Source organism: Taudactylus pleione, unplaced genomic scaffold, assembly GCF_031769625.1.
Source record: "Taudactylus pleione unplaced genomic scaffold, aTauple2 ptg001573l, whole genome shotgun sequence".
Classification (NCBI taxonomy): Eukaryota; Metazoa; Chordata; class Amphibia; order Anura; family Myobatrachidae; genus Taudactylus; species Taudactylus pleione.
In genome coordinates, this window is record NW_028285970.1 from 239,008 (window position 1) to 255,056 (window position 16,049).

Consider the following 16,049-nt stretch of genomic DNA (forward strand, 5'->3'; position numbering starts at 1 on the left):
AGAAAAAGACAGGATTCTCTGTAAATTTATCTCTTACTTTTATAACAAATTATAGGATTTGATTTATGGAATTTCTTATCAATTTCCAGTATTTAAGGTAGAGCCATATGCTTCATTCTTGCTTTATAAAAGTTCATGAAAGGGAAGAATATCTGTCGTAAAAATTAAAAGACAATTTAAATAGTACATATTTCATGGATTTCACACATCACATTTTTCTATAATTTCACAAGCAATTCTGAAGGCTTATGTAAAGTACCAGAATTATTTATTGTGTAGGACCAAGCATTATATCATGTTTCACAGGTGCCAAATAACACTGGGAGAAAATAAGCTGGTGATTGAACTGTATGAATTAGTTTCTGATTGGTAATATTTTAGCTGAGCTGCCATGGCTAACACACACTGAGGAAGGTTCCTAAGTAGCTGGTAGTGATTTGAGAATAAAAGGGGAATCATAATGGACACTGTATGGAGATTTCATTGGTGCAGAGGTGGAAACTCAGCCTCCTCCTTATATGAGTGCTGATACAGCAAGGTTACTGTATTAATACGCAATAGACTGTTCTGCATGCTGCAGAGCTGTGCCTTTCCTGCATATACAGTACACACCTGCTGCTACATCTGAGCTGCTATGGCTACAGTGCAACATGTCTTCAGGGGCACTTTTGTACATTCAACTCACAGATGTCCCCTGCAGGTGCTAGAGAACCACATCCTGGGTACAGACAGTGCAGGGAAAGTAAGTTTACCTGTTATTGTCCTTGTTTATTCACCTAGATATGATATTCTCTATATTGTATGTACTATATTTGGAATTGTACATTTATTAAAATATTGATATTTGATCTATATATGATATGGAATGTGTATGCATATACTTATATACGATAATGTATTTTTATTATATACAACAATAAAAAATAACTGAGTCAAATTTTACATTTACAATTAAGTATTATCATGACTGAATAAAGAGATTTAATGCCGTGAGTGGGAATATTTAATTAACGTAATGAGGTTACGCTTCTGTTCATTTTGTGTGTGGTAAGTGTCACATTTGATTTCTTAAAGGAATGTTAACATTAGTTAAATGAAATGTGCAGCATTTAGGCAGTAGTGTACAATCCTGTTATATTTCATTCTTTATTGAGATGTCATTTGACATTGTGCATTGCGGGTACAGTCATATACTGAGCAATGTAAGCATTGTAGCACAATCTCTATTTTATTGAGCTCTATTTGGATTGTAAAAAACTAAATCTGTTACACATATAAATATTATACATAATGTGTAAGTGATTCAATTCAAAACTGTACAGTAGTGTCTAATATTAATGCTGTCCCCTGAAGGGGAAATTAGAGTGAACATATGTTACTGGATTATGTATAATTATCTGTATAATCAACATTTTAGCTGTTATAATTAAATTATTTCAGAAAAATATTAAAATGTTCCTAATGTATCTGCTGTGTCATACCTCATGTCTATTATATATGGCAAATTGTTATACTGTGGCAGTAGTATCAGGAGATTTATAGGATAAATGACATCTATAGTTATTATTGCATCATTAAAATGCATACATACAGCCTAAGATTATTTTTCCCATCTATGCTTTGGAACCTGCATTAAAAAGATATACACATCAATGCTTAATTTTAAGGAATGTTTAATGTACTTCTAAAATGACATGCAATGCACATGCAGGGTGGAGTACCCAGAAACCTCCACGACTAGCGTTCAGACCTTCTGGTCGCCGAGGTGCGGTGCCCGCACTGAACGGCGTTCACTGAACATCATTCAGTGCAGGACCCCGACCTATTTTTGAACATGCCGAACCTGACGACTGTCGTCAGATTGATGGGCATGTTCAGTAGATATTCGGGGTTGGCAAGGACCCAGCATGCACGCGCATCGCTGGTCCTTGCCGGCTATTCATTACACGTCTTTCTGTACGATGCGACTAAAACCTCCTGGTTTTGGTCGGATCGTGCAAAAAAAAGTCGTGTAATGGATAGGCCCCTTTAGACAGAGATGCCTCTGACATTCTAATGATGTATTGGGGGCAGAGCAGGCAAGCTCAATTGATGGGCTGCTACTCTCATCCAGGTATTATGTGAACCTTCAGATACATTCTCTGAGGTCTATTTACTAAGCCTTGAATGGCGATATAGTGAATGGAGATAAAGTACCAACCAGCCGCCTCCTCTTGTCATTTTTCAGACACAGCCTGTGACGGCATATAGGAGCTGATTGGCTGGTACTTTATCTCTGTTTACTTTATCTCCCATCCAAGGCTTAATAAATAGACCCCTCTGTATTTAAAGCACACATTCTCAGCATGCCATACCTAAGTACCCAGAAACCCACCTTGGTGGGACAATATTATTTCTAATGGGGGGCATCCACTAGACGATAAAGTTGAACGATTTAACGATAATGATAAAATCTTTCGATAATCGTTCAAACATCATTTGAACATCGTTTGCAAATCGTGCAGTACAGGTTGAGTCTCCCATATCCAAAATGCTTGGGACCAGGGGTATTTTGGATAACGGAATATTCCGTATTTTGGAATATTTGCATATCATAATGAAATATCTTGGGAATGGGACCCAAATATTCACACAGAATGTATGTATGTGTTATATACACCTTATACACACAGCCTGCAGGTAATTTTATACAATATTTTCAATAATTTTGTGGCTCAAGCAAAGTTTGTGTACATACATGAAATTCATTTATGTTTCATATACACCTTACACACACACAGCCTGAAGGTAATTTTATACAATATTTTTAATAATTTGTGCCTTAGACAAAGTTTGTGTACATTGAACCATCAAAAATCAAAGGTTTCATTATCTCAGTCATGCCACAATTATTCCGTATTTCGGAATATTTGGATATGGGAGACTCAACCTGTAATTGTTTCTAACGATGTACGATGCGCGCTCCCGCTGGTCGTTTGAACGTCTCCTCCATCGACTGAACATGCAGGTCAATTTCACTTGATTGCTTACAAATCATTTACACATCGTTCACGCTGAACGATCAAACGATGAACCACTGTCTGCCCACTATAGCTGAAAGCTCTCAATCACAGATTAAAACAACATAGTTTATTGTTAGATCTTTTGCAAATCGTTTGCAGATCTTTTGCAAATCTTTTGCAAATTGTTCAGAGTGGAAGATCATATTTCAAGGGAAACTTCAAGGGAAAATCGTTAAGAGGTTGGACAGGGATAAAATCGTCTAGTGAATGCCCCCCATAAGACAGAGAGGTCTCTGATATTCTTCTGCTGTATTGGAGGGAGGGGCTGCGAAGCAGACAGGCTCAGTTGATTGGCTCCTGCACCTATCCAAGGTAGGCCGTCAGTTACATTCACTGTACTTAATACACAGAATTCTCAGCATGCCATACCCAGGACTAGAACTCACCTCTTATACTGCAGTCAGACACCTAACACATGGAGCTATTTGCTTCCGCATAGTAAGCCTTGTAATTCTAACTATATGAAGCTAAGTGTAATTGTCAGATGAAACCTTTGCAGCTGAGCAGATCTATGTAGTGTGTGACTGCATGTGGTGTCACCAAGCGGCAAACATTACACACTCCCCTGTGTCAGGAGAGGCTGGGGGCTGCCCAGCAGCTCCTGGAGCGCTGGATAAGCCCCCAGTGTAATGTGAACGGGGAAGTGACTAATGATCAGGGCCGGCTCCAGGGGTCGGAGCACCCTGTGCCGGCTCTCTACAGTGCGCCCCAACATCGCGTGCGGGGTGTGTGGCCTAATTACCATAGGCCACACTCCCTGAGGCGGGTCAGCATGGCACGCCTCCAACATCAGGCTGGGGGAAGCCTCACAAGCTGGGCTTCCCCCAGCCCTCTCCCGTCACTGAATGTATGCCGTGCGCATGCGCACAGCATCCATTCAGACTCCAGGGCTCAGCACCGCCACACAGCTGCAGCGGTGCGGGTCCCCAACCTCCCGATTTGACCACCCATGGGCCACTTCGGGGTGCGCCCTCTATGGGTGGTGCCCCTGTTCGACCGCACTGGTCGAACATTCCTAGAGCCGGCCCTGCTCACGGTCATGGCCCCCCAAACTACACAGAACAGGGAGCTATCGCACGCGCCTTTGCGCAAGGGGTTCAAAGTGCCCACCAGTGACGCCATTGACTGTATGTAACTATAATGGGGATGTAGTTAGTGTTATTACAACCAGAGAATGCCAACATGTTAATAATGTTATTTAAATCATTTTAACAGTGTTAGCTTTAATACTTTAACCATGATCATCATGTTTAAAGTTATAATGCCTACACGGTTAAAATGTTGTAACTAGCATTACAACTGTGTTGCCACTATGTCGTAAGCTTTCTTCTGACATATTGACTATTGACAAAATAATCAATAATAAATCAAGATGTATCAGGAGGATTCAAGCTTCTAGAGAAGTAATCTACACAGAAAACTGTTACAGTTTGTTCTGTTCACAAAAACAGTTTTTCTGGGAGCAAAGTGCAATAAAACTTGAAGCTATTTCTACCTATTTTGTTATTCCAGGCAAATCATCAGTCCAAATTCTTCACACATTAATTAATGATTTCTAGGTGAAAAACTGTTACAGGAAAAGATGTTCATGTTTGTACCGGTCGCTTGACTGAGTCATATATATATATACTGTAGCCCATATATATAAGACTCTGGTAATACTTGTTCATTTGCTATTTACCAAGAAAAGCAGTCAACTATTACGTCATCTTTCCTTCTTTCCCATAGTAATTGTGGATTGTCACATTTACTATAGGAATCAACCTACAAGATAATGTATGGGATAATGGCATATATGTTCTTGACAATAGAATCAATGTTAAAGTCTTGGTATAAATAATTGCAGGCATAGTGGATGGACTTCAGTGCAAGGGGTCTCTTAATTCAAACACATTTTATTTTGTCTTACATTTGCCTAAGCTCACAGAGTATTCTCTGGGCCTATATAAAATGCTACTCTTGAGCGTACTTGCCTACTTTCCCGGAATATCTGGGAGACTCACAATTCTTGGTGACCTATCATGTTCTCCGGGAACTGGGAAAGCCAACAGTGTAGTTGGCTTGATTTTCATAATGGCGGTCCTACCCCCAAGTGCCACAAATTGCTTCATTGTACAGCTGGGAGGGGGACAGCAATGATGTAATTATTAGTGCCATGCTCTCCACATCTCCCACCTGGACCTCCTATGCCAGGGGTCACAGAGGGAACCAATTAAAAGTCAGCATAAACCATGGAATGCATGCTGTGTGAACACTGTGATTAATTAATTAGTAGTGATATGTTGAAAAATGGCAATAATAAATGCTGTGTTCAGCAGACTCATTTGACCAGCATTGATCAATTTAGAATATGGTATAGCCCTTGATTTGTCAAGGATAATATATCAACAGCCTAGCTGAGAGGGAGTTCTCTGTGCTTTCCTGTTCCTGTGAATTCGCTGTCTGCCAGTCTGCCTGTCAGCTCCTAGCTCCCACTGGACTACCCCGCTTCCTCCATCACCCTTGCCCATACCTGAGTGCCTGAGCCTGCTGACATCCTGCGCTTCAGTTCACTACCTGCAAACCTGGCTTGTTTATTTTCAGTTCACTATCTGCAAACCTGGCTTGATTATTTTCAGTTTCACTACCTGCACACCTGGACAGCTCTAATTGTTTCTACTTGGACATTAACCCTTTTGCTCCCACCACAGAACTCTTGTGCACATTTATATATTCCTGGACTTTTATTTACTGCCACATTATATGTCTACTCAAGCACTTATTAAAGATCCTAGTTTTATTTTCAAATCTGCTTCTGTGATCGCTCCTGCTACCACCCCGGGTCCACAAACAACCCAGAACATAACAAATAAACTGCAGAGTTGCTATGGAGATGATGGAAACACATGAAATAATGTGGGGTACACACTGGTGCGACGGACAGACTGACCAATTTTGATAAGCATGTGCACTTTCCAACCAGCCACACCATATGTCTGGCCAGGCGAACCAGCTGTAATTTTCATCGGTTCCTGTGGCCAGCATATGGGTCGGTCGGTTGCGTGTACACACAATCTGATGTGAACAACATATCTTTCTGATATATCGCATCCACCATGCTGCAAGGATATGAAATAAAAGAAAAATGAATACAAAAAAAGGTAAAGAATATTCTAAATTGGAAAAGTAAGCACTCTTTTATGAGGGGTTTGGTTATTGGGACGTAACTGGGAATATCGTAGGAAATGTAACTGGAAGATCTCTAAGTGCCTTTTTGATCATGGACCTCTTTTCTGTTCCTCTAAGTCAGGCAACACCATTATGCACTGGTTATAACATAGAATCTATTCATGTTATAGTATTCTAAAATATTGTCTCTGTAATGTAGGATTCTTGCAATTAAAGTTCATCAGGAAGCTCCTGTCACCATTATAGCAGACTGAAATGAGAACAGCTCCATGCAATATCATTTTATCACACAATTTCCGAGAAATTCGTTTGTGTTATTCCCTTCAACATTCTTAGGCTCCCACTCAAATCTGAGGTTGTTTTATCTCAGCCAAACCTCCATACATATAGTTTTTGCTATTAGAAAAAGACTGGAGAGGTTTGGATGACTACTTGATCTTTGATTGAGTTGTATTTTCCAGATTTAAATATGATGTACTCATCCATATGCACCCTTAATTTTTTTAAATCCTCGAGAACATTTTTTTGGTTAGCCTTGTCTTTGAAGAAGAAATTGCTTGAAGAGGACAGTCAAGTACAATATTTCTAGCTGCTGCTGAGTTGTAACTGGATTTTCCCATTGCTAATTTTTTATTTTATTTGAACAAGAAAAATAATGCCTTTCGGCCACCACCCCCTTTTGGTGTTTCAGATGTTCTGTTCAACTTAGAACAGCATAAGAAGATTTCCCACTTATATATTAATATTGTTGAGGGTGTAGTGGGCAACTCTAAGAAAAATGACAATTTTCACACAACAGTGAGATGAATCACATAGTCTCTGTGTTAGGTGCGTTGCTGTATATCAGCACCTTCACTCATGGTAGACTATATTAATTCATGTATACTATCTTTCTGCATTCTTTTCACACAATTGAATATACATTATCTGCTTGATAAAATATACATTTTAAATTAAAGGAAAATTAATGTAAGACCCCGCAAAGCTACTAAATACATCTATCAGTGCTCAACATTAACAAACAACATTCTTGTATATCCACACAGTGTATTTTCTATTTTATTACACTTATTAACATGGATACATATGGGAATGAAAATATAATGCAACTATGTAGGTATATGTATGTTTATATATGTAGGTTTATTTACATACTATAGACAACATACAGCAACAATTGGAGAATTTATTGCTACATACAGTATATCAAGTCAATTGTAACAATATATCATAGTTACTATAAAACAGCTGCATAACTCAGCAGAAAAACTAGTCATTAAATTCTAACTATTAACTAGCCTGTAAGATCTATATTTATTATTTAATTATTTTGCAGATCACCAAGGTTATATTGGTTATATAAACAGTTGCTACACTTTATTCACACTCACATTACCGCTGTGTATCTATTTATACTATAGAGGCACACCTGTACCATATCAGAGATATCTAAAGACGCACCAATCAATATTTCAGCTCATATGTGCACGCACATTAAGATGCACTGATGTACACCAGGGAAGGGCTTTGTAGCTGCAAGGCCATAACTAGGGTAGTGCGACCAGTGCCATGGCACAGGGCACCGCAGGGCAGGGGGTGCTGTTTGGTTCTGTTAATTTACCTGTTTATTATCATTCTCACTTGTAGCTTCCTCTTCTTTTATCCCCAGTATCTCCTGGCCTCCCCTATCTCTTCCCTGGCTCTTCCCCATGAGGCAATGTCCCTATTTAAAAAATGGGGGGGTGCCAATGTTCTCTCTGGCACAGGGCACCAAAAAGTCTAGTTACAGCTCTGTGTAGCTGCATTTACATAAAGTGCAGACAGGTGACCACCAATAGATGCAGCCACCTCTAAATCAGGCCCTATATGCTTTCTAACACAAAATTCACTGTGTGTATAGTGCAGTGTAGGATACTCTATTTACTGTATTTCAATATACTGCCCATTATTGTGTTCTAGATGCAACTAGCTGATATCAATATAAGGATAACTTGTTTTTAATATGTGTTACATGTTGTTTTGCACCGTTATTATATAACTTTACGTTTTGTATACTTAGCCGTGTTAAACGGTGGAGCTGCAGCCGCACGGTAGGTCCCACGGCTAACTGAATCCCCCCTTTATGTGCTGTGTCATGACAAATTATTTTCAGTGAATTTGCATTATGTACTTATGTCCTTATACAAATCTCATTTTCTAGATTCTGTTCTTTGAAGATGCTCAGAAACAAAAAAAGTTGGTTGAGAAGTGGGGATTTGATGAACGAAAGATTGAAGAACTTGGCAAAAAGTAAACATCTGTTTGTTAACAAAACCCTTTACTTGGCTATATTTGTTACAAATAATGGGTCTGATTCAGCAGTGATCGCAATTGCAACTACGTACGCAGATCAATCGATTGTTAGCCATTGCTCATGCACTGTACTGCGCGATCGTCGATCACGCATGCAGATAGGAATCCATAAGGGTGGTGACGGGGGCAGGGTCGGCAACAGAAATCACGGGGGCCCGATACACACTTTTATTTAGCTCCCCCCCGAGAGAGAGAGAGAGATACACTCGGGTGCAGGATGAATGATGCATGGTTATGAAGATTTTGCAAGGTTCATGTAACATGCGTTACTGTACTGTCCCTCCTCCATTACTTAGGAAAAATAATCCTTAATGCCCGAATATGACTGCCTCACCTCCATATTAGTCCTTTCAGAGAAAAGTGCTATATAATAACCTTCTTATTAGAACAGAGAATATCCCTTATGTTCCTGATCTGCTACTGATATTTCTCTGGGGAATGGATAATGAATCTACTATCTTTTAAAATATGTTTAGGCAACTGCCCTAAAACCTCAATTGGTGAATAACCATTTGCCCTCCAAGACCAGTGTCACAAAGCAAATACAGTACAATGTACCCTATCACATTACAATAAAGGAGGTAGAGGGAGAGAGAGAGAGAGAGAGAGAGAGAAATGAAAGAAAGAAAAAAAAACACCTTTCAGCCAGTCCTTGTGCAGGAGACGCTGTCTACTGCCTAGCCACGCACAGCCAGAGCCCTCGTGGACACAGGCCACCTCTCAACTAGTGTTTGCGCTGGGGCCGGTTACTAGAGTGTGACGTTAGGCCCCCGGCAACTGCAGTCTAGGAGAGGAGAAGAAGGTAAGAGAAGGGGAGGGGAGGGGAAAACAGTGGAGGAGACGAGAGGGGAGGAGGAGGGGAGGGTCACCTCCTCCTCCTTTGCTACGGCCCGCGGCACTGCGGCAGTGTACTGTATGAGTCAATCTAACTCAATACAATTAGGATTGTCTGTGGGGCCCCTCAGAGGCCCCAAGAACCTTGGAGCCCGGTACGGCTGTGCCCCTAGTCCCCCCCCCTGTCGCCGGGCCTGGACGGTGGAGTGGTTGCAGAACTGCAGACGTGCCTGTTCATTTGAATGCTGTTGCATGGGCGTGCGTAAATTAGCCACTGCGATTGCCTGCGCAGTTTGAGAGGCTTCTGCATGCTACAACACTTGCAATGTCTACAATTGGTCAGAGCTGCTGTAACTGTGCGTGATGAGCCGATGTGCTTTGATGTTGCCGATGTATATGCAGTATTACTGATGTGAGAAAGCAGTAGTGGGTGTCAGTGGTGTAACTAGGGCAGGGCGAGCGGGGTTCGTGCCCTGGGCGCCGTTGGACCAGCTGCGCGGGGGGGTGCCGCCGGCCACGGTACCGGCCCGCCCTAGATAGCCAGTGTAGCGCCGACCGCAATGAGAGACTTGCAGACCATTACTAGATGGGCCTTTCATGATTGGCAGATCTGTGTTTGCTGAAAATGAACTGCAAATCACTCAAAAGATCTGTAGTGTATGGGCGCAGATTGCTAGATTGGGAAATCCTAAAATCGGGCAATAAATCTTCAAATTGTTCAATTGTGGTTTTTAGATTGCTGATGTATGGGGGCTTTATGTGTGTGCTGACATCAGCAGACATTGAATTTATAAGTGCACACTCAGATTTTACCCTGCACGGAGAAATAATGTATTTTCACCTTTTGTATTGCATAATGGTTTTTCAAAGATCAAAGTTGGTCTTTTGTGTTGAGTTGCACCAAACTCAGGCACATTTCTGTGTCTGAGCAACAGGTTAGTTTGCTTACATGGTTAACCATTAATGGCCTAGCTTGTCCCTGACCATTAGTGTTCTGATGGCTCATTAAAACAAGAACATCCCTTTTCTCTGAGCATGACCAGTTGTAATATATATGTAGGTACCATTTAGAGTTTCTCGGCATGTTCAGTTATACAGTATTAATGTATGGAAGAAATTCCTGTTGAAGTAGCTCGGCTGCTGAATAGTAATATCCAGTGTTCTATTCTCTACTCCTGATTTGTTACTATCTCATCTCCTACTCTGTTGTGAGGACTTCTGACAGTCACATTCACTTATCAGTTCTTTACTAATTATCTCTACCTTGGACGTCTTGAATAGTTCTATAATTTCTTTGTGGTGACTTCCCTTTGTGTTCTCACAGGGATATATAGGATAAACATCCAATTGTACAAAGAAATGAATAAAATAACATACATAGGCCCTGATTCAGAGCCGGACGCTCTGACAGAGCGCTCGCTCTGAATCAGGGCCGTCCCTGCTCCTTTTTGGAGCGGCCTCCTGGCCGCTCGCATAGCTGTGGGTGACCACCCACAGCTATAGCGAGCGGCCAAAATGATGGTCGCGATGGTCAAGACCATCACGACCATCTGGCTTGCGACGAGACCCTGTGGTAGGGTCTCGCTGCCGCAAGCCCAGGAGTGCTTTTGGCTCTATCAGAGCCAAAAGCACTCCCACTGACATCACTAGTGATGTCAGTGGGGCCGGACCCAGACGGTAGGCGTTCCCATGGGAATGCCTCCGTCTGGGCAGCCATGCCCCCGGCACGCCCACCAAAGGGGGCGTGCTGTCAATCACCATCGACAGCATGTCCCCTTTGGTGCGAGACCCATAATGATGGCTTGGTCATCGTTATTCGAGTCTTGCGCAAGCGCACGACGGAGCCGACTCCGTCGTGCGCATGCACGCTTGGGCACCATCGACCCGCTTGCGAGCGGGTCAGAATCAGGCCCATAGTGCATAAATTTATTGACCCTCTTTGCTAGGGAAAGTGATGTGTGATTACAGAAATCCTCCCACTAAGAAAAAGGAGCAAAGTATCTAAACACTATTAAGTATTTTGGCAGGGTAAGGGTGCTGTCTCCTGGGGTAAACGGTTGCACTTGTCATGCAGCTGCTAAGTACTATTGCACCAGTCCAGGCCCTTGGTACAAGTAAACGTGCCCACACACATACCGATGTGCACACGATCAGCCGATGTGTACGATTTCCCTTGAAACTCTCCCCGGCAGCTCTGCGCACGATTTTCACACGATATGCACACAATTTGGTGTCCAATCTTCATACGATCTCTCCTGCAATCAGACTTTTCACCGTGTATTGTATCCTAGATTGTCAGATCTGCCCTACTGCAAGGCAGATCTGAAGATACGATGTGCGACCAGCAGGGACGCGCTTCGCATCATGATCGTGAGTGGGGACTCACGATTTACTCACGATTTTGGCATATTTTACGCGGTCTGTCGTTCCAATGCGTCGGAATCGGCCAGATCGGGTAAAATATCGCTATGTGTGTGGGCAGCTTTACTCCAGACAAGAGCCAGATTAAGGTGGGAAGGGGGATACAAGGGGTGAATACTCCTGGGCCCAGGCCCGGCGACAGGGAGAGACTAAGGGTACACCTGACCTGGGCCCTGAGGCTCAGAGGGCCCCGAAGTTTGGAGGGGTAAAATGGGTCTGCGGGGTCTAATTGTAATTTATAAACTGATGGGCGAGGAGCGCAAGTGGCCAGCAGCTGCCTGTCCTCTCTTCCCGATCACCTGTTACATCACATGGTCCGGGTGCATATGAATGATGTAGCAGTCATTACATTGCCGCTGGGTCCTTTGCCGCTTCTTCCTCTCAGCAGCCGAGATCCACCACAGAAAAGCAGACAGGCTGATGGTAAGCGGGATTTTCACATAGAACCTCCGGCCAGCATCAACAAGTAAGAGAGTGTCTCTCTCTCTCTCTCTCTCTCTCTCTCATAGTAGATTATAGGAGTACAATTTTTCACCGTTGTCAGTATTTTGTTTATTACATTTGCAGCTGTTTGACAGTTTATTTGGATTCAACTTGTTTGTGGCAGCAGTTTTCATTTATGATGCAGTGACCAGGTTTAACCTACTACCCCTGCTATGTTGCCCACTGGTGTAAGTTTATAATATCTGTATTCCTAGTCAAAGTTCCATCTTGTGACATCTTTGTGACTTAAAAATGACATGCATAACAAGTCTGTACTTTCCAACGCTGTGTGCAAATAATCCTTGTAACCATTTACCTTCCCTTCCTGTTCTGAAAAGTGCATAAGAACCTTGTTTGTAAGATTAACACCTGTATATATTTACAAAATAAAATGATATATTTTCTGCTCTGCTTTTAGAATATATATATATATATATATATATATAGAATTATATATATATATATATACGCACATGCACATACTCTCTCTCTCTCTTCCACCCCCCAGATGGCTGATAGATTATATATGTATATATCTTAATTGTGTTTTGGGGTTAATTGTATTTGACAGAGGAAAAGTTGCTTGGTCGGGGGGGACTCAGAGGTATTGTCACAATCCAGTGCAAGTGTTCCACTGTGGAGGATGGTGAGCCGGGGGGTTCAGATGATTAAGGAAAGGGACAGTAACTAAGTCTCCTAGTTGCGGCCAAACCCAGATTTGGCTAGACCTGCCCAGAGGCGCGGAGTCTAACTCACTTGGTGGTTTTCTCCAGTGACCCCTCCAATTGGGATTTAATTTTTGCCGCACCAAGTGAGCAGGTCGCGGCCCTCTGGACAGGTACCTGGGAATGGTAGAAGACCGAGACTATTTTAAATGCTAGAACACTGGAGATGAATGAATGCTTGAACTCTGGAGATGGATCTGAATGCTTGAACACGGGGGAAGAATCTGAATGCTAGAACACAGGCAGAGACTGGGAATAGTTAAATATCCAGGTGCTGATTTGCACAGAAAAACACAGAGAGATGTACGGCTGGGATCTTACTAGTGATTAGCAGGAAATCTGACACCTTGGTAGCACTACTGCAATAGAACTAGCAGAACATATACTGTGAGAGAGTTAAAGTCTCAGACTGAGGATTAGCATGGAAGCTACTACAAGAAATACTGGAACACTGTGAATAAGCTTAAGCAACACTCTGAAGGGAAATAACTCAGAGCAACACTGGTGAGTATCACAGTCACTGGAAGAGCGAAGTTGAACAGCAGTTTCCTGTTCCTGGAGTCAGACTAAAATACCCCTGGGTAGCTGGTCATTGGATCAGAGGATCAGCTGAGTGACCACAGGACTACAATTGGGAGAGACTAGTCAGGTGATATGGACCAACATGGCTGCGCCCATGCCGGCACCCCGGAAACCAGGACGCACGCACAGAAGCCCTAGCACACTCTGGGGAGAACACTCAGTTACCACTCAACTCCACTACCAGTGACTGGACACCTAAGCCCAAGGACGCCAGCACAGAGGTAAGTAGCGGCCAATCCCAGGCTGCATCCTGACAGGTATAAGTGTACCGGGCCCCAAGATTTCTGTTGCCGGCCCTGTCTGGGCCCCACCCTCTCAGGCCAGCCAGAGCTGCTCTGACCCAGCTCTGGCACTGCTGTATGGGGACAAGTCTGCTCATCTCCTGCCTCCACCACCAGCAGCAGTGCAGCTACAGGAGGCTCCAAAGTCTGCCCCTGCTGCAGGAGTGCAGGTACCTGTGCTGCTGATGTCTGGTCCAGGGGAAGAGACACACACATCAGGCTCAGCCAGAGGGCCTGTGCTTAAAAGAAGGGGAGGGCCCCCTTGTCTTAAGTGCCCCAGGTAGTACAAAATAAATAAAACATAAAAGTAAATCATGGCCTGTCCAGCTCTAACTAAACAAAATGACTCCTTCTAACAGAGTGGAAGGATCTATGGGCCTGATTCCGACCCGGTCGCAAGCGCTATGCGCTCGCAACCGGGTCGATGGTGGGCCAGTGCACATGCGCACAATGGCGCCAGCTCTGTCGTGCGCATGCGTGAGACCCGGATAGCGAGGGGCAATCCGTCGCTCCGGGTCTCGTACCAAAGGGGGCGTGCTGTCGATGTTGAGTGACAGCACGCCCCCTTTGGTGGGCAGGCCAGGGGAGTGGCTGCCCAAATGGAGGTGTTCCCATGTGAACGCCTCCGTTTGGGGGCGGCCCCACTGACATCACGAGTGATGTCAGTGGGAGAGATTTCGGCTCTGTGAGAGCCGAAATCTCTCTGGGGCTTGCGGAAACGAGACCCTACCACAAGGGTCTCGTCACAAGCCCGATGGTCGTGATGGTCTTGACCATCGCGACCATCTTCCTGGCCGCTCGCTATAGCTGTGGGTGGTCACCCACAGCTATGCGAGTGGTCAGGAGGCCGTTCTAAAAAAAAAGAACGGCCCTGATTCAGAGCGAGCGCTCTGTCAGCACTTACTTTCAGTAATCACAGAGTTTCTCAACAGTCCTCTGAGAGACTGACTACAGAGATTGACACACATCCTTTATCAGCCTCTCACAGGTGGTTTGGCAATCAAGGCTGCTAATCAGCTTCTGTCTACCAGACAGAAACTAAAAACTTGTGGCATATATATCTCCTCTTGATAACTTTTCCAGTATATGAAATAGAATCCTCCAATAAATTATATTTTCAGACATATAAGGAGAATGATACAAGTCTAGTGCAATGCCACCAATAAGCATTATAGTTATGTATTTGTAGATAAATTAAATACATAATTTTTGGGGGCAGTGGCCTGAGTGCTTAAGATGGCGGATGTTCTTTGCTGGAGTTCCACTTCGCCATCTTAATAGTCTGGTGCTGCCCCTCTACCTATCCAGAGAGACCCACTGTAATTTCACCCAGTGCCCGAGTGTGGAAGCTGTCTGCAGAACTTACCATCTGAGTATTGCCACATTCCTCCTCCAGGACCGGTGTTCCACTTGGGCCCACTGACACCATTTTGGTAGTCCCCGGCTGCTTCCTGAAGGGACCACTGGGCCTTCTATCACTGCCTGGGAAGCCGTTGAGAGTGGGAATACCCTGTTGAGCTTCTCCACTTGAGGACAGAGTTTCACTTGGTGTTGCCATTCTCTGTCCTCCAAAAGCCAGCTCTTCTACTGGGGTCTATTTCTGGTGTTGATGGGAGTACTCCTTGCTGGTGCTTGATTCGGTGAGCCAACTCAATTATATTGATTTTCCTGTTGTTATTGTATTGCTGATGGCTGCTTACACCACAAAAAGCCACTGTACTAACTGTGGGTCTGATTCAGAGCCGGACGCTATTTGCGGATGGTCATTCAGGAAAAGGGGGTGGCTATTCAAATGAACCGTTCGCTCTTTGCGGTCTGTTGACTCCTCCATGTCTGAACGAGCGAACAAAACATGCGGTCGTTTTTTGGAAAAATACGCCCCCTGGCCGCTCGCACCATAAGTCATGTCCGCTATTTAATAGATTAATCGAGTACATCGAACAGCGTATGAACTGCTCGCTATTCTTGTGGCTGGTTTTTCCTACCGCAATCTTGCGAGCAGTTCTGGCTATAAAATAACTAAGTGACGTGGTCGATGACGCTGCTGTTTTAATTATGCATACCCTAAAAACGCCCGTTTTGACCTTTAAGCACGCCTGCGTTCTGATTTCCACTCCCCGTTTTCAAGCACCTTCCCCTGT

At 43.6% G+C, this 16,049-nt stretch overlaps 1 protein-coding gene across 1 annotated transcript in view; it reads left to right on the plus strand.

The window, feature by feature from the left end:
* The first annotated feature begins 634 nt into the window (after nucleotides 1–634).
* The window catches only part of GDA (guanine deaminase), a 61,425-nt gene continuing 46,010 nt past the window's right edge, over nucleotides 635–16,049 (plus strand). Inside the window, exons 1-2 of the mRNA XM_088464043.1 lie at nucleotides 635–742; nucleotides 8,431–8,519. Of these exons, the coding sequence (XP_088320169.1) occupies nucleotides 635–742; nucleotides 8,431–8,519 (197 nt within the window). The remainder of the gene's footprint in view (nucleotides 743–8,430; nucleotides 8,520–16,049) is intronic.